Here is a 21452-nt window from a genome sequence, read left to right on the forward strand (position 1 = left end):
TTATTATTAAAATGATCATTACAAAAGTTAGTGGATTGAGTTTATATAAGGAACGCCTTTCGTGCAATTACAATAGGCTTGGTTTTAGAAATGATATTTTTATATTTTAAAATAGATTTAGTTGAAAAATTGCGACCATAAATAACTAATAATGATTAGTAAATTATACTATGATCATTAAGCATGGCAATCTCATCAATAGCGAACTCACACTAAGTAGTAAGAGCTAAATAATATTATGAGTTTATATAGGGAACGCCTTCCCTACAATTACAATAGACTTGGTTTTAAAAATGATATTTTTATATTTTACAATAAATTTAATTGAAAAATTGCCACATCATAAATGACCAATAATGATTAGCAAATTATACAATGATCATTAAGCATGACAATCTCATCAATATCCCATTAACGAACCCACACTAAGAGCGAGCTAAATAATATTAGGTTATGCTTCCTTACCTTTACTAGCTTCCCACATTCTTAAAAGATGAGCAAGATGCATTAGGTCTCAATCTCTCAGTTGATGCTTCTCTCTTCTCAATTGACTAGGGTCATTCTCGGCAAAACAAAATATTCAGTATCCAAACTCAAAAGCACTTCAACACTTCATCTTAAAATGCATATAACTTTCTTAACATATTTTTGCAATTCAAATTGTTTATTAAATTTTTCAAATAATTCAGTTCTAACAGTTGGATGTTAATCAAATTTCAAATCACACAAGTCATATATTGCATACACAAACTCAATAGTAATTCATCCAAATCCATTTTAAATGGTTTTCAACATCTATAGTTCTCATACGCAAACTCAATAGTAATTCATCCAAATCCATTTTAAATAGTTTTCAACATCTATAGTTCTCAAATTTCCTGCACTTACGAAACCCAATTTTTGTCTCAGTCAAGCCCCTTAAAGTGTTCAAAAATCAATAAGTTTACTTGTCCAACATTGAAAAACACTAGTTTATTAAGACCAACAAGGAGGGCAATGAGAAATAAAAAGGAAAATGAAAATGATTTTTGTTTATCATCTATGATATTAGATGGTCTGTTTTTGGATGTAAAGATGACTTCTAGTAATATTGGGCTACTCTATATTTCATATTAGAGACACCTAATTATATTACGAATGAAGCATACATATCTTATTGCTACAGCATTTGAACTTGTAACCTCTCTTTCCAAAATATAAATTCACCATTAGACTAACTAAAAAGACGCTGGTGAAATAAAACAGCTATTTTCTTTTATGTTTGTATAATTAACAAACATCAAAAGGATGCTCCTTTTATTGGTACAGATGTTATGGCCCTCCAAAGTTTTATTATTATTTTCTTGTTTAATTTGAAAGTAATTGGATAATTGGATTGTTTGATTGATTTGATTATTTTTGGAAAAATGTTTGACTTGTCATTCATTTGGATAAATTGATGATGTAAAAATCAGTCTTCATGATTTCATAAAGAGTTTAATTATCATCAGCTGCTGTACGCAGGTCAGAGAAGAAAACACATCACTAGCATATCGTTGCTCTCAATTTTTTAGTCTTGAATTGATTTTTCTCTCCTATACATATGTTTGGTTTCCTGTGAAGTGATTTGTGACGTATTCTTCTATAAATGTGTTAATACTCTCAAGTGTACCAGTTGTATGTGTTTAAGCATATCGAATTGTGAACAAGTTCGGGGGTATTGTCAGTATTCGTAGAAGACTTAAACCCATCAAGACTACTCGCTTGGACTTGATTTTGGTGAATTTTTTTAATCATAACAAAATTCACTTTGCAGGGTGCACTTGGTTTTAATTTATTAGATCAGATTTATCTAGATCTTATAAGTTATAAAAATTAAAATTAATTTACTAATAATATATCACAACTATTTTACGGTCATATAGTTAATCTTTAATTACCATTATCATTGATTTAAAATATAATCTCATAACCTTCATTGTATTCCGTGGAACCAAATAAATATACTTGCAATTTGTAGTGCTCCTGATGTTAGGAATTGCGATCAACTGACTAATAGTAATTTTGGGCTCCACGAACATTGAAAACTATGTATATTTTTCCTCATGAAATACAACAAAATTTATTAGATTATATTTTAAATCAATACTAGCAACTAAGTACTATAGAGTCTACCCCTTACCCCTTAAATCCATTGATGATTTCCAACCTCAAGCCCCTACTTTTCTATTTTTTTTTTAAAAACATTTTTTTAAATGAAAGATTTACTGTGGTAATTAAAACTTAATACATGTTCTTATTACCAATAAGACTCGGCAAGATTTTATACAAAATTTAAATGATGTAAAAAAAATGACCATAAAAACAATATATTTTTTTAAATAAAAGATTCGTCAATAAAAATTACCTTTTTTCCATTAAAATAAACGATTTGTGAAAAAAAATTAATATTTTTGGGAGACGCTCTTAAAGTTATCCATAATTAGAGCTATAATAAAATGGTAAAAGAACTCTTAGATCACTGACAAATTTACCATCTTGGGAGAAAGGAAGTGAAGGAAACATGGTCATGAAGTCTTATAAGAATTGAACTATATTTAGGAGCAACGAAAACTGAGTTCGCAATCTTTTCTGATCGTAGAAAGCAGACAACAGGGTTTAGAAGGGTAAACAGTGAAGCAGTCTTATGAGCATCAACCTGCTGTATGTTGTAATGAATACCGAGTTTGCAATCTTTCTGAACTGTAGAAAGGAGATAGTAGGGTTTGGAACGAAAAATAACCCATATTGTGTGGGTTACCACTCATAGTAACCTAGCTGTTGTACACTTTTATAGGCAACAGAGATTTTATGCATCGAACAAAATTAGGACATTAAATTGAGATTTTATGCCCCAAAACATTCTTCATTCCTGGGGCCCACCAATGAATTTGTTTGATTATTTGCATTAAGCAGGTATATTAAAGCATAACTTTTAAAAGAACTTTGCTGCTGTGTCCCTAAATACTTGGCCTTTGTACATGAGGTTAGGGTGAAAGAAAGACTTCTCTAACACAATGTATTTTCTGAATGCATTTATTTTGTTCAAGGAAAATAATTCAACATATCCATTAAGTAGGCATAGGATTACAAGCTAGAGCTGCTCATGAACTCTGGATAAAGTGACTTAATCATTTCACAATAAGCTCGTCATGAAACTCCCTGATAACAATAATTTGCATTTACCTGGAACTATACACTACTATTATCAAAATCTTCATTTCATATTTTTTATGCATCATTTTAAATAAGAATGATTGGACACTAAGAGGGATCCTTCACTAGAAATATACAAAATAGTAAGCAGGCATGTAACAAGCATTCAACCTGAGAAAAGTGTGGTCATGAAAGAGGAACTCAACCAGAGAAACATAAGCATTGCCATGTAAACGAGGTGCTCAACCTGAGAAACGTAAGTCGGAACATAGTAAAACTCCAAAGTCGTTACACACATGGTTTTAGCTATATACTGATTCTAAAATATTAGAGTTTATACTTATGCAATGAAATTTGTATGCAACAAAAACATCTGTAAACTCCTTTTACTGCTGTTAGGACATTTGAATCACAGGAAGTAACAACAAATGTTGCTCATAAATGCAGCATAAGTTATATTTCATCTGGCAAAAATAAGGACAGCCAGGTAAGGAAAAATTGGTGCTATTTCTGACAAATATAATAGAAATCTAATTACACTACAATAACTACACAAGATAATACAAAGGAAAGTCAAACTTTAGAGTCTAGTGACTCACAAATCTTTGACATCGCCTGCCCAATGGTATGCAAGGCTGAAACCAAGTCACGCTGTGCTTTAACCTTCTGCTCCTCAACATTGATCATCCGTTGCACATTCATTGCATGATGGTTTAGATATTTTTCATCCATCTCCATCCTTCGTTCAAACATATTACAATATTTCTCATGACGCTTCATTCGCCCCTCCTCAGCCAGCTTAAGATTTGAGATAAACAACTTATTGTTCTCAGACAATGTTGCTTTGATAGCTGCCGTCTTTGACACTATTTTCCGCTTTTTCTCCAGATACTGCTTGTCCCTATCAGTGGATGTATCACCAGGGCTCTGGAACAATGTATCAGGCATTGAATTCTCCAGAAGTTGTACATTTTTTGCAGGAGTATGGCAGTCTTCAAATACTCCATGATCAGATGCAGATGTGTCAATAATCAAGTCTCCGGCATCATTTCCCTTTTGGCCAAAGTGCTTTCCCATTGCTTCATATAATTCCTTGGTATAGTTAGTTGGCAATTTTTTATCCAAGCGTTCCTTAGCAGTCATGTTCCAGTAGCTAATGTGGCCAGGTGGAATGTTTCTTTCATAATTTCTTATCTTTTTATAGTCTGGTAAGATATGTTTCCACCTGTCCCGACATTGAGTTCCATTACGATCAAGGCCATTTTCATGACAATGAGCTGAGATAGTTCTCCATTTCTCCATAGCTGATTTTGGCCTTTTCATTGCAGCACCAATGGAGCTCATATTTTTCTCAAGTAATTTAGCATTCACTAGTATTAGGGTGTCTGAACTTGTCCATCGAACTCTTCCTTTGTGTTCAGAAGAAAGCTTCCTCTTTCCCCGTGGTGTTGTTTCTTCTTCCTCCTGGGCAGATGGCAAACTACAAATTATTTCAGATACAGCTGTTATTGGCTGGTTAGATTGTTGCTCTGTATTAATTACAGCGTTTGGATCTTCAGGTCCCATTGATGGGATACAGAGTCCCTCAGAAAAAGGTTCAGCCAACATCTTGTTTCCCGAGGGCAAGTCAACTTTAATGGCATGTTATGCAGCTACTCCAACATGAATCTTGAAAGACCAGCACATAAAATTGAACAAAGTCAACAAATCCTGCAAGCATGACAGTAGAGTTGCATAAACCATGGTAGAGTCACTGCACTAACAAATAGTTTTCCATCAGGTACTTAGCTACAAGTCAAGAAACTCTTTTCCATAAAAATACACATCACATATCAACTGGGTGGCATTTGGAGGAAAGGTTTTCTCATTTCCAACACGTTATGGTGGTTAGGAAAGAGAAGGATTTAGAGTTCACAAATGTTACATAACTGTCCTAGCAAAGCTGAAACATCCACAGATTAAAAAAGCCGCCATTGAAAATAATTACTCAACTTGAAGAAGATATAAGCCATGCTACTATAAACTAGCCAACAAGTCCAATCACAGAAAACTAGAGCTACCACTAAAATTATAAAAAATATACTAGTATAAATCAATACAATGTTAAAACAGTAATTTTAGGATTGAAAAAGGCTTTAAACAAAGAGAAAACAAGCAAATATCTTTGTGATGATCAACAAATAAGTCTCTGATCTGAATACAAATTTTCTATTTTTCTAAACCTCTATTAGGTTAAACCATATAAACCTAACCAATACAATTTAAATTTCTAGGACAGAGAAATAGCTTTCAAAATTTAATTACATAAAATGGTCAAAATGAGGCTTCAACAATCTAAAAGGAATTCAAAGTCCCATCTTAAATTAACACCATATTAGTTGGGAGAACTGAGAAGATAGTAACCTTCCTATGACCGATCCAAAATACTGCAACCTTCTTAGCATATGAATAACAGCATACTGCCTTGTAAGTTCAAGTCTTTGAAGCGGCATCATAAAAATCACTCCATTGGAACACATGTAATATGATGGTAGAAAATTCAGTTCAGTCAAGAATTAAAATGCTTGACCAATAAGTTGCTTACGTTCTGCAAAGTCACTAAATCTGGCTAGATATAATAACGCCTAAGCAAAATATAGCCAACAGTAGCTGCTAAAACTCAAGTCACTTACATTACAATAAACATGAATCTAAAAACAAATAATTTGGATATCCAGAAAGATAAAACTGATCCATGGCAATCCAATCAAGGGAAAGCTTTCCCCGAAATAAATCAAGAAGAAATATAACATTCCAGCCACATTTTTATCAATTCGTATGTGTCTACAGAAATAGAACAAATCTCTCCAGACAGGCATAAAAAATTGAACAAAACTAAAGATACTGTTTGATCAGACTTCACAGACACTCCTAAAAACTGGCGCAAAAGATTTCCTTTGCCACAAGATGGACAGAACCATGCATAGCAAGGTATAGCTGTTGATAATTCCAGCTAAGCCTCACTGTCAGGAAACAAATAAGCATATAAGGCAGATCAGACTTGTTTGTCAACAGATTCACAAATCTTCAGCATTGCTTGCCCAATAGTATTTAGTGCGGAAACTAAGTCGCGCTGTGCTTTCACCTTCTGCTCCTCAACATTGATAACTCTTTGCATATTCATTGCATGATGGTTCAGGAACTTTTCATCCATTTCCATTCTCCTTTCAAACATGCTACAATATCTCTCATGGCGTTTCATGCGCCCTTCCTCAGCCATTTTGAGATTAGAAACTAACATCTTATTGTTCTCGATAAGGGTTTCTACAACATCTGCAGTATCAAGCACCATTTTAGGCCTCTTTCCTGCATACTGTTGACATCTATCAAAGGAATTTTCACTCACACTCTGAAATGGTGACTCCAGAGATCCATTGTCCTGTGGAGGTGAATTTTTCACAGGAAAATGGCACTCATCAAAAGGTCTATGATCTGATGCTGATGTGTCAATTATCATGTCTGCGGGACTACCACTTTGGTTCTGACCAAAATAGTTTTCTATTGCTTCATAAATTTCCTTTGAATAGTTTGTAGGTAACTTCTTATCCATACGCTCCTTCGCCATCATGTTCCAAAAGCTCATGTGCCCAGGGGGAGTATTCCTTTCATAATCTCTGATCTTCTTATAATCTGGTATGATATGTTCCCACCTGTCACGACACTGAGTACCATTGCGACGAAGGCCACTCTTTTGGCACTGTAATGAAATTTGTTTCCATTTCTCAAGAGCTGATTTTGTTCTCTTTACTACACCATCAACAGAGTGCACATTCTTCTCCAATTGTTTTGCATTGATTAGAGTAAGTGTGTCCGAAATTGTCCATCGAACTCTCCCCTTATGTGGAGAAACAAAATTTTGCTGCTTTTCCAGGACATCTTGTGGCATAACCGTAAATTGTTCATGACTAGGAGGCAACCTACATATCACCTCTGCAACAGCTGTTATTGGCAAGTTACGTTGATTCTCAATTATTTCATCTTTATCAGTCACACCATTTGCATCTTCAATTGTCATTGGATTGAGACAGAGAGCCTCTGGAAAAGGTTCATCCAACATTTTGTCATCCAATGTAATATTACTTCAATAGTATGTTAAGGAGCTTCTTCAGAAGGAATCTTGTCAACTCGGCACAGACAGGCTCAATGTAATGTCTAAACAAATCCTGCAAGCATAAGGGAAAGTGCCATAAACCACTACAGTCTTGCTGCAGACATTGACAAAAACTGTGGCAGCAGATAACCAGCTTATTGAGAGAAACAAAAACCAATAACAATAGCAATAGCAAGCTACCGATGTAACATGGATGAGAAAAAGGGAAACACTCAACCTGAACTAACCTCTGATAGAAATGAGATTTCTTCTGCTAAACCAATAGAATAGATGAAACAACTATTTACTCACTTTCAAAATGTCGGGAGTTATGCAGGTTGAACACTGAAAGAAGACAAAAGCCAACATAGGATGCTCCAGGGAAAGGAAGCATGTAAAATTTACACTTTTTTCAGATGGACCTATTGAAAATTCATTAACCAACTTTCAGATAAGAGAACAAGGTGTTCACGATTAAAAACGCACATGGCCTTTGTCAAAACACCAACCAAAAGGAAATACTAAGCTAATTGTTCTTTAAAAAACAGAATTCCCCTTAAAGAAAAAAGTCAACATTGCAAGAATAGAAAAGCATATTTTAAAGCTGGCATGCATAGCTTGCATATAAAATAAGCAGTAAAAACAAAATAACAAGACCCTGGAGAAAGGACTAGTTGTATGTTTAGCCTGTTCAAAAGGCACCTCCGCATCCATGAGTTCAAATAGTTTCTATAAAACATTCCAAAATTATCAGTAAAACTAATTAAATTAGTGCAAATGAACCACAAACCATGACTTGAGATGACCACAAACACATCATTGTAGGCACTAAACCATGGCACTTGGAAACATGAAAAATCTCGGCAATTGATAAATCCTACCAATTGCATAACAGGTCCTCCCTAGCACCTGATAAAACTAAATGGAAAAGTTGCTTGAAAATAAATGTTAAAATTTATATCCATGCCAGGGTCACAACTATCTATTTAGACCATGGATAAATGTTGAAAAAGATGACGAGCATCACATTATAAGAATCTACAAGTAGAAGATTGTATCACTATCAACCCATTTGAGAGAACCATTTTAAAAGTGGCTGCACAGAGGAAGTAACCACACCAGATGTAATATGTTGGAAACTATCACAGGCCATGCATGTGTCAGTGAGTACGTTTCTATCATGCTGTATTTGGAGAATTAATCCTTTGAAGGATAGATAAGAGTAAATACTTAAAACACAGACAACTTTGACCAAATGAAATAGCAAAACTTTTCATAATGCGAATGATTGTAACTAACTTATTTTTGTTGAGCACTATTTCAGAACAGCTAATATCATCAGGTGACATATTCAGCAGTTTTGAGATGCAATGAGACTCAAAAAGACTCTCAAACCGGAAAATATACTATTGCTATATGGAACAAATAGAGAGCTATACAATACCAGCTCAGATTTCTGAAAATGCATATATAGTATATACACAGCTATAAAACAAATTACTATATAACAATTAGAATGATATGCTAGTATCCTTGAAAATGCCCTTATCAACCTCCATTAACTGATGATTTAGATGATTATAAATTATAATTGATGATATCCTGACCCAAAAATACAAGGCATTAATTAACCTTTTATGGTTTTGAGGCTGTATGTGCTCTTTAAGGTGAGGAAATGTCTCTTTGTGCCTTGCCTAAAAATTGTACATGAAAGCCATAACAATAAGTTGTGTTGAGTCTGACAGTGTTTAGAGGATTGTGTTTAACCACATAATAAAAATGTTAGAGAATATGCTAGCATAAAGTCATTGGGGCTGGGTAATATAAGAAAAAAAAAAAGGTGAACGTGTAGAGTGGGATGAGGCCAAACGTACAAGTAATATGTGTTGGAATCATTTGCCATTGCACACAAAAGCTCGAACTATCAACATCCGATACAAATGCTAGATTTAACCCGGGCCACAAGAGGCAGTTAAGCCATCTCACAAGTCTCCAAGGAGGTGCTGACCACCAAGTCAATAACCTCCCCCTCAACACTGACAGAGCCTTCAGCACCCACTGAAGGGAGACTCGAACTTGTGACCCAAGGCTCTAATACCAATTGTTGGAATCATTTGCCATTGCGCCAAAATCTAGAACTATCAACGCCCAATACAAACACCAGATTTAACCCGACCCATGAGAGGCGGTTAAGCCATGTCACGAGTCTCCAAGGAGGTGCTGACAACCAAGCCAACAATATGTGCACTATGAAAAAAGACAAGAAACAAGGTATGTGAGCAGATGAATTGAGATGTGAATGTGTGATAGTGGCAAAGGATTGTATGATGATAGGACAGGTTAAATTTCAGTTTCAATAATTGATCTTGCGAGGATCATCTTCTATAAAAATGATATTAAATATCAACATAACCATGTTCATTGGATGATTTGGATTTGTACTGCAGGTATACATTTGCCCTACCATATTGCAAGACCCATGAGAAGGTTAATATGAACAGAATACTTAGCAGAATGTCCACCATAATATGGTAATTACTAGCTGCATGATGCACAATGACCATGCATTTTCCCAGGAAATCAGCAATCTACCTTATGATGTGTTCTAACAGCCAATTCCAAGTGATACTTATATTGGCACCAATATATTCTTCTTTCTTCATTGACTAATTTAGTTACGACTATTGAATGTCCCTCAACATAAAATTCGTGATACCCTTGATAAACACAAGCTGAACTCCTTGTATAAAGCAAACATCTCAGCATGGTTGTCTTTTTTATTGCCTGTTTTCTACTGAAAGTTGATTGATCTCCAACACAAGCAATTCCTGTTGTGATCAAAGTTTAATTTGGAAAGTCCAGACAGAATTCCAGACGAGGGACAACTCAAAATTTTCTTTGAAATTGAAAAGTAGTATTTTGAACCGAAAAGAAAAATTCCATTTCTTAGTGACACAAAGATCCTTCCTTTGAATGTAAAGAGTCGAAATTTTGAGCATAAAGGGGAAAAGCTTTTCATAGTGATGCAAAGATCATCTAAGCTAGAGAATTGATTTCTATCAATAATTTGGCAAATATGAACCTAGACTGTTGACTGGCAGGATCTATTATTGTTAAAAGTATGTACACATACTTGTATTGTGTTTCAAAATCTGCTGTTTCTTTCCCTCCACAGGATCCATATTACGAATGCAGGAGTGAGTTATTGCAGGGGAGAAACAAGTTGATGTTACCTCTTTTTAACTTTCATTCCGTGTACTCATCCATCTAGAGTAAGGTTGCCAATTTCAGATCCTTACCATAATAGATTAAAATGTGGAAGCTGAATTTGCCCAGCATCCTCTTTAAGGACTTGAGTATTGCACCCTTTCTCTTTGATATGAGCCAATCTTTTTTGAGTTTTTAGCTTCGATAGGAACTCTGCACAGGTTCAATAAGAGTTCAAGTGGTTCAAGTTATTCTATTTTGTATTTCACTTTTAAGGTTTAAAGTGAGTCTTTTATTTAACTAAGTTTAATAAAGTGTAGATAATCGCTAATAATTTATACTTACCTTCCATCTCATCCTTATAAATGATAAGGATGCTTTTTGTAAATAAAGCTGATTTTGGAAGATCAGATTTTTAGCTGAATGAGTATAAAGATAAGAGCAAGATAGAAGTTTAATATACAAATTGTCTTTCAAAGGAATGAAAGACTAAGTAGTTCATATTGTTGATTTATGTGCAGCTGTGAGTTGTATCAGCTGTCCTTGTAAGTTTTTCAAAGGAATGAAAAACAGATATCAAGGTGTATTTATCTGTGTATATTTCTACATTTTGAAGTTTTCCTTCTCGTGTGATTTATGCAATTTTACTTAGCATTAGGGCATATCACTAGGTATTTTAAAAATTCTTCTCTTCATTATCCTAAAGAAACAATTGAACTTGGTGAGTTCTTGGGAAAAGATAGGAGAGAAACTATTGCAGCCATAATCCCAAAACTGGATTACTTTATCCATAACCCATTTGCCATGTCAAATGATGTTGCAAAATATGAGAGACTTTTTAAAGTACTTTGCAGTTGCAGAAATCTGGGGTTTCTGTGTGGCATTTAGAATGTAAGAGAATAGGTGATATGATTATCTCTAAACATGTCTTCTCAGAGGGTTTTCCTATGGTTGACCCTCCATGGATAAATATTAACAGTGTTACCAAATCGCCCTGAAACCCCAACAATTCTGGGTGTGAAAAGTTTTGCAATCAGAATTGGAACCAATACATCGGCAGAGTTGTGCAGGGCACAACATTTTTAAGCCAACATCACTTAGAATTGTACCCAGGTGATTCCCAGCATGCTGGGGCAATTCTAGGGCTGGAATTACATCTTTAGCTGAGATCAATTCTCCTGAAAGAATAATTCTGTCCATTTCTCCAGCATATACCCCTTACCATAACTTCTAGTAGTCCAGCTGAACATGCCTCAAGTAATATCAATGTCCACCATCTGTGTTCCTGTGAAGCTGTATTACTGCATCAACATTGCATTGATTAAAAATTTAAAACCTAATCCACCATTTTGTCATGTGAATTTGGTGTTGAAATCACCAATGAGGTTAGCCTGATTTGAAGCTTTATATTGGACCAAGTGGAAAGTTGACTGGCCACACTGCATATGCTTTGAAACTAATTTAGAAAAATGTAACACTATACCCATTGAAAAGATTGGTGAGAAACCAAGGAGTACCTGGAAGGATCCCAAAAGACCGTGGATTGAATAGGATGCCAATATCATTGCTACTTCTTGCCTCAGATCCCTCAATGCTTTGTCTTCCTTTAGCGGTGCAGCTCTAATGGTTTCTCAAACAAGTAAAATCATCTTTTCTGCTCTTGCTTTTTCTGTCAGAAATAAACTCATATCTGGGGCAATCGTGACCCTGGCATTTCATGAAAGGTTCCACGATGAGCTTGTCCAATGTCATTCGTACCAATGCATTCTTTGTCTCCCATTTCTGATTACTGTTTGAAGAATGTGAAGGTGTTGTGATGGGTCATAGGAAGAGGAGCTGAGCCCCAACAGTTGTTCTTTTTTCCAATCCTTTCTTTATATGTGCATGCATTTGCATTAAACAGGGTTGTCTGTTTTCTGTTTCCCCCTCTTGCAGATGTTTTTAAAGAGTCTGCCATTGAGGTAAATTGAGCTGAACTCTTGAGTCCCTTTGGGATTTCTAGCTTAGGTAATCAGGGGCTTTCCTTTGATCCTTGGGATCCATAGCAGGTGCTATGATGACATTTCCTTTATTTCCTATTTTTCAAGATCCCCAAACAGTTAAAAACATTCAACAGGTTATGGCAAAGAACCTGTGAGTTTCCTTGTATAAACATGCTGAAATTGTTGTCTTCCTTTATTCCTTTTCACATCTTGTTTCAAGCAGTAGAGTTTGTGCTAGAGTGTAAAACCATCACAACAATTCCCACTAAAAAATTGTTGGTGGTATACTATTTGCTTATGTATAAGTCACATGTGTAAATGTGTAACTTGGACCTTTAATGTATTGGTGTAGTATTGGGCTCACTCTTTATGGATGGTGAATGCTTGCTAGTTTGCTTCAGACTTTGGGCCCACACCACTGCATTGTGTTGGTTTAGGAGCATGTGCACATTTCATTTGTATGCAGTGATTGACTTGTCCAATGTCATGTCCCCTCCTTGATCATCATATATAACCAAAATGAAATAATCATTATTGATTAATACAATAATTATTAATGAATGATTTTTTGGAATCATTAAATATTTATTTATAAAATATTATTATTTAATTAATATTTATTATGGTTACTATTATTATTATTGATAATATTAATATTTGTAATTTAATTTATTACTATTAATAATTATTATTAATTTATGGGAAGAGACTTAATGTATTGCACAAAACATACTCCCTATAATCTTTAGTAACCAATCCAATATCATTGCCCACCATAAGAGTTGAGACCCACTTACGTCACCTAGGCAGGAGGATAGAGATAAAAATCTGATGCTAAGAGTAAATGGACACCTAATATCATTGTTATGTAATAATAAGTATTGTTCCCAGAAGGATCAAAGAATGAAGAAATCGACCAAGTCAGAGATGAGTAATCAAAGTATTACAAAGGCCAATATCCTTCGAATCCCAAGCATCTATTTCCAGAAGATCGAATGAAGCATTAAGATATGATCCAAGGAGAGACTATTGATCAGTCCGAACCATTAGTCAATGCACTTCGATACATAATGGTAATTGTAATAATAAAAAAACAAACAATTATTTGCCATCCGTTAACAAAGGAATATTAAGAAGTTGTGATCGATTTGATGATTAAGAAGTTATGATCGATTTGATGATTTATAATAATAATGGGAGTGATAATAAAATAATAAAATGGTGTGATCATTACCAAGAGGCATGGGATATGTCTTCTCATATCCAACACATGATATAAGAGGACGTTATCAACCTATCCAGGCGGGGGGGAATTTTAAGAAGGAATTCGCTCCAGGTAAGTGCCTAATGCCTCAGAAGGTTCATGATAATTATTATATAAATTGATAATTATAATACTACAGCCTCATCACAAATTACGTATTAACTATTTGTTACTCTGTCAATGAATAATCTGCATTATAATATTCAGCATTACTTCAATACATCAGCACATATGTAAATTAACTGTGATATGAACCACAATCTAAAACCGACAGTGTCATATTAGAGCAATATTATGACATTGCTATAAAAATAACAAATAATCCACAAGTAAGACGTAAGGTATAAACTGGTTAATTACTAATAGAGTGAATATAAAATCTGAATTAAACCATTGGAAATGTTCTATATTAATTAACAGTAAAGTAAGTTATACACTATAACACATAAGGCAGTCATACTTGGTCACATTCATAGTGGCAGACCAGATCTGATGCATGTCAGATCTGTCTGATGTTGCAGCTACTAGATAACTAATAATTAGAGCTTTAGCAATTGGCAGTGCTAATAATATTGTAGAACTAGAGAATATAATTTGATTTTACTTATTAATTTATGTATATATATATATATCAGTCCAATAACAATATTAAATGGTATAATCAGAAAAAACTTAAAAATAATATAATTGTAGAAAATAATATAATATAATGATTATAATTATTATAATACTTTATAAGAACTGCATTGTAGTAAAATGTATATTATAATATCATCTGAAAATAAATACAAATAGTAATTTGAATGAACAAGTAAATATAAGATTATGAACCAAATTGAATTATTAATTCAATATTAGAAAGAAGATTATGTTTCTCTGTTATGACTATCGGTATCTAAGAAGTTGGAAAATGCGATATTTAAGATAGTTTGTCTCCTAATCAATTTAGTTTAAGTCATAAGTATGTTGAGATGGATTAATTATGGGGAAAACAAGGCTAGACCTAGTAGGGGACATTACATCCAATTAATAGTTTGATCCTGGAATTTTTGTCATCATTATCATCCTTAGCTAAGTTACTGGTTCAGCCTCTACTATGCCCAAATTCGGGTTCAGTTCGTACTGAGTCCGGATTTGGGGCCAATTTGTTAGGGGTTTTGTGGCAGTATGTATGAAAAAACTCTGGTTCGTACCAAACAAGTCCTTGAAAACCCAAGAACCTAACAGATAAATTGCATGCCCTAACGAATCCTCTGTAAATCATGTTTAAATTTTTTGGAACTCTCTATTTTTTTCTTAAGAAACCCTAGAGGCAGATGCACTACTTGGAGAGGTGGAAAATCAAATACGACCTATAAGACATGATATTGTAGACAAGATAGTTGATATAGTATCATGCACCTATAGGTTGCTTGCCCTATTCCTTACATCCTATAGAATAGTTCGACAAACCATCAATCTCGTGTGATTATGCCATGCTGCCCTAGTAAGAAGAGAGGGGGATTTCATTCCCTTGGATGCTTCTGCTATGAATGTTAGAATGTTATTTACTATAACATCTTATGCCCTTCAAAAACACATTCACTGGAAAAATATTTGTTAATAATATTAAAATTTATTCAATAGTCTTTATAGCAAATATTTCCTGTTGATAATATTAAAATAATTGTTTATTTTAAAAGTATTTATTAATTATTAACATTAATTTTATTTAAATATTTTTTATTGTATTATAATAATAATTTATATAATATTATAAGACCTTTAAATATTATTATACATTAAATATGTTAGTAAATGTATCCCCGTTAATGGGCTTCCTAAGGTTAATCCTATCCAAAACCCAGATAGTGTTGTATCATGGAAACCTCCGAACCAGGGTTGGATTAAGATAAACTTTGATGGTGCTGCCCGGGGCAATCCAAGACCATCAAGTGCAGGTTGTATTGCCCAAGATACGAATGGAAGTATATTGGCAAAGTCTTCTCAAAACTTAGGAAAGGGTTCGAACAATATGGCAAAAGCTAAAGCAGCTCTGCTTGTCGTCCAATTGGCGAGAACATTAGGGATCTCTAACCTTCATCTTGAAGGTGACTCGCAAATTATCATTCATGCTATACTAAAGGGCAAAGCTGAAAATTGGAAAATTGGAAAATTGACAGAGACATTCAGTCCATATGACACAGTCTGAATTCTTTTCAAAACTTCAGGGTTTCACATATTAGGAGAGAAGAAAATCAAGAGGCCAATGCATGTGCCAACCATGCTTTCAATATCCAGGAAGGCAAAATTCAAATTCTGAGATTTTAATCTAACGGCCAAGTTTTAGAGGAGTTGAATTCAATTTTGTTCCCTTGTAACGGCACTTGCGATTTGAATGGGGAGATAAAAACATTCTCATATGCCATTAATGGCATTGAACGTTGAGATAGGACAGTAGTGTTAATGACCAGCGACTACCCGATCGGCAAGCTTACTTCTAAATCTTGTCATATCCTTGGTTAAGTGGGAGATGAGATGGCCACATTCTCCAAGAAGGCGGGGCGGATTTTCCTTTTGTAGACGTACGAAGTTGGCAAAACATTAAAGGCGGGTGATAGGCCAATATGAAGGCCAAGTTCGATTAACAAGCCCGAGTCCATTAATGGACATCATAAAGCTGGAATTTTCAGCCTTAGCTGAGTAGATTTGTAAAGCATCGCACATAAGAATTTAATGCCTTGAGTTGGCGGAAAGCACGGGCATCAAGAGGTGTGTCATATAAAGCGATAAGAAGCTTAAGGTGATCATTCTTTCGATTGCCTTGATCGCTTTGTGAAACACAAAAATCCCGCAGCAAATATGGAGGCTAATTTCTCCATAACTGCCTCAAAGCCAATGATGTCGTTCTTGGGAGCAATCTTAGACGAGAGACTCATGAACATCTTCAAGTTTGAAGACGGGGAATTTTTAACACAGGTAAAGATAATCTTGGGGGAGGAGTACCTAAAGGAAACCTTCAAAAACCGTTGCAATGCAGATATAGCATCAATGTTCACTGCATGGTGCTTTGAGTTGGAAAAGAAGGATATTTGCCCGCTGGCTAGTAGAAAGCTGCATTTGTGAGGAGTGGCAAAAGTGGTTTCGAGCGGTTGATGGAAATTGTGAGAGACGGGCAAGGTTTCTTCAGGCCCAATGGTTTGTGGCTCCATGTGGGTGAATACACACCACCTCTACACGCTTTCCTCATATGGAGCTCGACGACCAACAAGGAATTGAGGCGTGCCTCGACCCAAATCAATATGACAGGGTTAAAGGACTACATCAAAACATTTGAAGCCAGGAAGCTTCGTTGGGAACTCGAGAAATGGGGTCCATACAGCTAAAGAACCCCTGCAGCTCTAGGTGCATCTTCGTCCAGGCACAAACATGGAAGACCAAAGGGAGCCAAGAAGAAGACCAGCCGCACCCTTTGGATTGGCTTTCCTCCAGAGCCATGATTGGAAGAGGAACAACCACCAACTAAACCAGCACAAGGGGAGACCTCTCGAGATAAAGGCAAGGCTATTGTGATCACAAAATAATCGGTGGAATATGCAGCTTTTTTTGTTTTTAGTTTGAAAATCACAACTGTATGGGCTAGTTTATATATCTCTGTCAAATATGCATATGTACATTCTAGATGGTCACTTGAAAACTCTTTGATATGGGGATTTTTTGACTTGGATGTTCTTCTGGGGTTGGTGCTTAAAGTTTTATAATGCACCCCAATTTTGTAATATTTTTAAATTATTAATAATAACACATAACCATTTACCGATCAAACAAAAAATGTATCTATCACATTTAATATTTTCTTATTCTAGGTTGTAACTATCTTTATGTTTTGTAAATTTAGAATTTTTTGTATGTACAAACCCAACCTCCAAAAAAAATTTGATCGAACCCCCGAACCGAACCGGCAAACCCAAACCTATACCAGGACCAGTAACTTAGATCCTTAGGATTGTGAGAAGTAACATGGAATTGACCTAGTGTCAGATTGGTGGCTTCAAGTAATTTTACTTATTATTCAGATTCACAGGAAAGGTTCAATATTTGGAAATCAACAGCATTCATGTAGGTTCTCCATGTAACATTCCAACCTATTAAAGGAGATATTACCAATGCTCCATGATGTTTCTGGGATGGCAGAGAACATGTTTTGGGAACAGAAATCCAAGGGCCAACCACATTCCAAAAAGAAATTGTTTGTCTGCACTTCTCACACAATAACACACTACTGTACCAGACCATGGTCACTACACCTTAAATCTCTTCTTGCAGCTGACAATAACAACTGACTCTAATCCCATATAGAAAATTTCAAGTTTGAGACTTTTTTGATCGATGAAATCAGAAATCCAAATAATTGCTGCTAGTGTTACCAGTTATATAACTTATATCATTAGCTATGACTCTGAATCATGATATATTTATTGCTGTTTAACAGTTAACCACTGTTGCAACTGTCATTACTGTCATGATTAATTTTGTTGCTGTTATAATGCTATATATTTATTGCTGCTATTATAATGCTGTAATGTTACCGCTGTTATAATGCTGTCATGACGTATTTAACAGTCTCTTTTCAATTTCGTCAATGATTTTCTTTTATAAAGATTCAAAAAATTGCCTTGCTGTTGGGGACATCTGGCAATCCCTGGGGCAGTTAGGGTACATACCAGACATCCCCAACCATCTCAGAATGGCCAAACATCCCCACGGCATTTCCTATTTCTGCAACTCATTTCAGAAATATTGCAAAATTTGAAGATTTTGGAGGCAGCTAGGATACATCCCCTCCTGTCTACCCATACACGAAACACCATTGGGGACGGGTATGGTGATGGGGGTTTGAGGTACAGCAATGTGTCCCCATGAGGCACAAGGATTGCTTTGGGGAAAAGATGTTGCTGGGGGTCAGGGCAGGGAAGCAGGGGTGAGACTACTACATGATCGTTCCTTTGCAACAAAAACTGGACACCAGTTATCCCATATGTAGATGGAAGCTGGTTTTTTTCCATGAAAAATAAGGATGTGTATCCCATTTACTGAGTGAAAAATAAATGCATGTGTCTACTTCGATGGGTCCCAATACTTTGTAATGTCCAGAGTGATATCACTATTCATTTGTGTTAGTACACAAAAGGGCATTTGATAGCAGAACTGCATGCAATATTTATTGTGAGTTCGGCTGTTTTTTTCATATTGCTTATCTCTTGTTGTATTGAAGAATCAGCTGCTGACATTAGGCAAAGGCTAAAATTTCTCCTCTTCTTGAAGATTCAGTTTGTTAATGTCATCTTCATTGATGAAAATTTCAGATATGTATCCCATCTTCTGAGTGGAAAGTGAATGTATGCTTCTAGTTTGATGGGACCCCAATACTTGATCATGTCCAGAGCAATAGTGTTATTCATCTCTTTCTAAGTGCACAAAGGGGCATTGATAGTAGCATTGAATGCAAATTTCAGCATTAGTTCAGTTGTTTTTTCATATTGTTTATCTCTTGTTGTATTGAAGACTCATCTAGTTGCAGAAATGCTCAGTCTATCAGGTACTGTCATTAGGTAACTCTAAAGTTTCTCTTCTTAGCAATTCGGCTTGTTAATGCCATCTTCCTTTGGCCATCCACCAAATTTGTTTCAAGGGGGAATTTGAGTATATAACCCATGTCACAAAAGCTCTTTGAGATACCACCACTGATTGTAGTATGCATATGTATGACTTGCATTTAAATGTATAGTTTACACTTTGTATGTGCTTGGATTAGTGCCTTAACAGGTCAGCCCACCCTTATGTGCCTTGTTGAAGGTAATGCCTCCCACTTTATTAGTCGATTCCCTGTCCACTTTTGGTGTCATTTCAAATTCTAAAATGATTCTTCTTTCGTGTCCCTTTGAATTTCCATTGATTGTGATATACCATTACATTATGTGTAACTTGAACTTAAATGTGTGGCTCACACCTTGTACAACATATATGATTGGATTAGTGCCTTATAGGTCAGCCTACCCTTATGTAACTTGTTAAAGGTAATGCCTCCCACTTTATCAATCGAATCCCAATGCATTTTCGGTATCATTTAATATTCTAAATTGATATTATTCTATGGTGCCTCCTTGCACCACATCATATCTAATGATCTAAGTGTTCTTTCTTGTACTTGGGGAGTTTATTACTTGTTCAAGTATGGACAGTTCAAATAAAGACCCCAGTCATTTGAATCTTACAGTTGGTGTATATTGACTATGTCTATATTCATTAGCTCTATGCCCTTTCGTTGCTTGTGGCTGCAGGTTGCTTGGACCATCCATTTGTACCTCTTGTTTTTTTTTCGACTAAGTAGGTCACCCTCTGGCCTTCTATTCATATTCATGAGAGATTTATAGCAAATATGAACTTTCTCTAATCTATCTATCATTCCCTTGTATTCCTCTCTTTTCAGAAAGTATTTGCCCATGTACAGGAATCTCTAGATATATGTGTGCACATATGCATGCATAGTTGAGCACCCTCGGGTATTTCACGAACTCAGATGTTTTGATGCATCCTCCAAAGGCATTGCCAAATTTGCAAAAAAATGGATTCTTACTAATACAATCTCTAGATAAGAAACAGACCCATAAAATTGTGCTTAAGAAATTCTATTTAGGAATAAAGACTGCAGACCAGGCTTTATAAACAACCCTAATATTTTCCGAAGCTCTCCTTCGAACACTTGATCCTTCTCATGCTTTGATAGGAAGCCAAACATTAAATACCTTTAGGCATCATCACAATATGTATTGATATCAGAGGATTGCCAAATCCCTTTCCTTCAACCCAGCTTTTGAATGATTTAGGTCCAGGGAAAGATCCAATGAGCCTGCACATCAAAGCCTCTTATATTAACAGCCATAGCCTATTTTCCATTTCTTTCATTGCAGAACTAGTCCTTTGAGTCATCCGCCTTAAGGAAACAATCATTTTATTTATTTTCTGGATAAGTTGATTGGAAATGGTGTCCTCGCATGAGTTTCAATAAGTGGAAGCCCTTTATGCAAACCTCATTTTTTGGTTTGATACTACATTTCTAAATTTGGACCTGATTGCGATGGGAGAAGACAGAAAAAGGAAGAGGCCATAGACTCCTCTTTGGGGATTTGGTTTTGGAGCCCACTCAATCTGGTGTTAATAGCTCCGTGCAGGTTTAGGTGGGGATTTTGGTTGCTGATGGAGAGGTGTGGAGAATGGCACAGTGGTGTGTGGGATTTATTAGCTGATGGGCATTTCTAATGGAATTGGCTCTAAGCTATGTTCCATGGCGTTTCTAACACATGAAAGGCAGGGGATGGCAGATTTTCACATATATATAAAAAACTAAAATATTTGTAATATATTATAGAAAGAGAGATTCACTCAAATTTGATATTTTTTTCTACACATGGCATCAATATTTTAGTTTAACTTTAGAATCTAAATGTTCATAATTCAATGACTTGCAGAATGATCAAAAAAAAAATAGTTGCATGTAGGATCAATGGTTAATTCATTCAAGTATGGCAGCAAAAAATTAGTAATACAATTATATAATATTATTATATTTGATTTCAATATTTCATTGTTCCATATCAAAATGAAGGTATCAAAATGCACAACTGTGCCTCTTCTGGGCTATCAATATCAAAAGAAG

General features: G+C 35.2%; 1 protein-coding gene across 12 annotated transcripts in view; it reads right to left on the reverse strand.

Moving 5' to 3' along the window:
- Positions 1 to 528: 528 nt before the first annotated feature.
- LOC131072723 (trihelix transcription factor ASR3) overlaps positions 529 to 21452 on the reverse strand; it is a 30067-nt gene continuing 9143 nt past the window's right edge. For 2 of the 12 annotated variants that reach the window (XM_058008977.2, XM_058008979.2), the window contains exon 2: positions 3547 to 4884. In XM_058008977.2, coding sequence (XP_057864960.2) covers positions 3748 to 4782 — 1035 coding nt within the window. In that variant the 5' untranslated portion in view covers positions 4783 to 4884 and the 3' untranslated portion in view covers positions 3547 to 3747. Of the gene's footprint in view, positions 552 to 3088; positions 3422 to 3546; positions 4928 to 5661; positions 7377 to 7551; positions 7726 to 21452 lie in introns of those variants that run through there. The other 10 variants (XM_058008970.2, XM_058008975.2, XM_059221303.1 and 7 more) reach the window with 9 other exon arrangements.

The sequence above is a fragment of the Cryptomeria japonica genome, chromosome 5 (genome assembly GCF_030272615.1).
Source record: "Cryptomeria japonica chromosome 5, Sugi_1.0, whole genome shotgun sequence".
NCBI classification, from domain to species: Eukaryota; Viridiplantae; Streptophyta; class Pinopsida; order Cupressales; family Cupressaceae; genus Cryptomeria; species Cryptomeria japonica.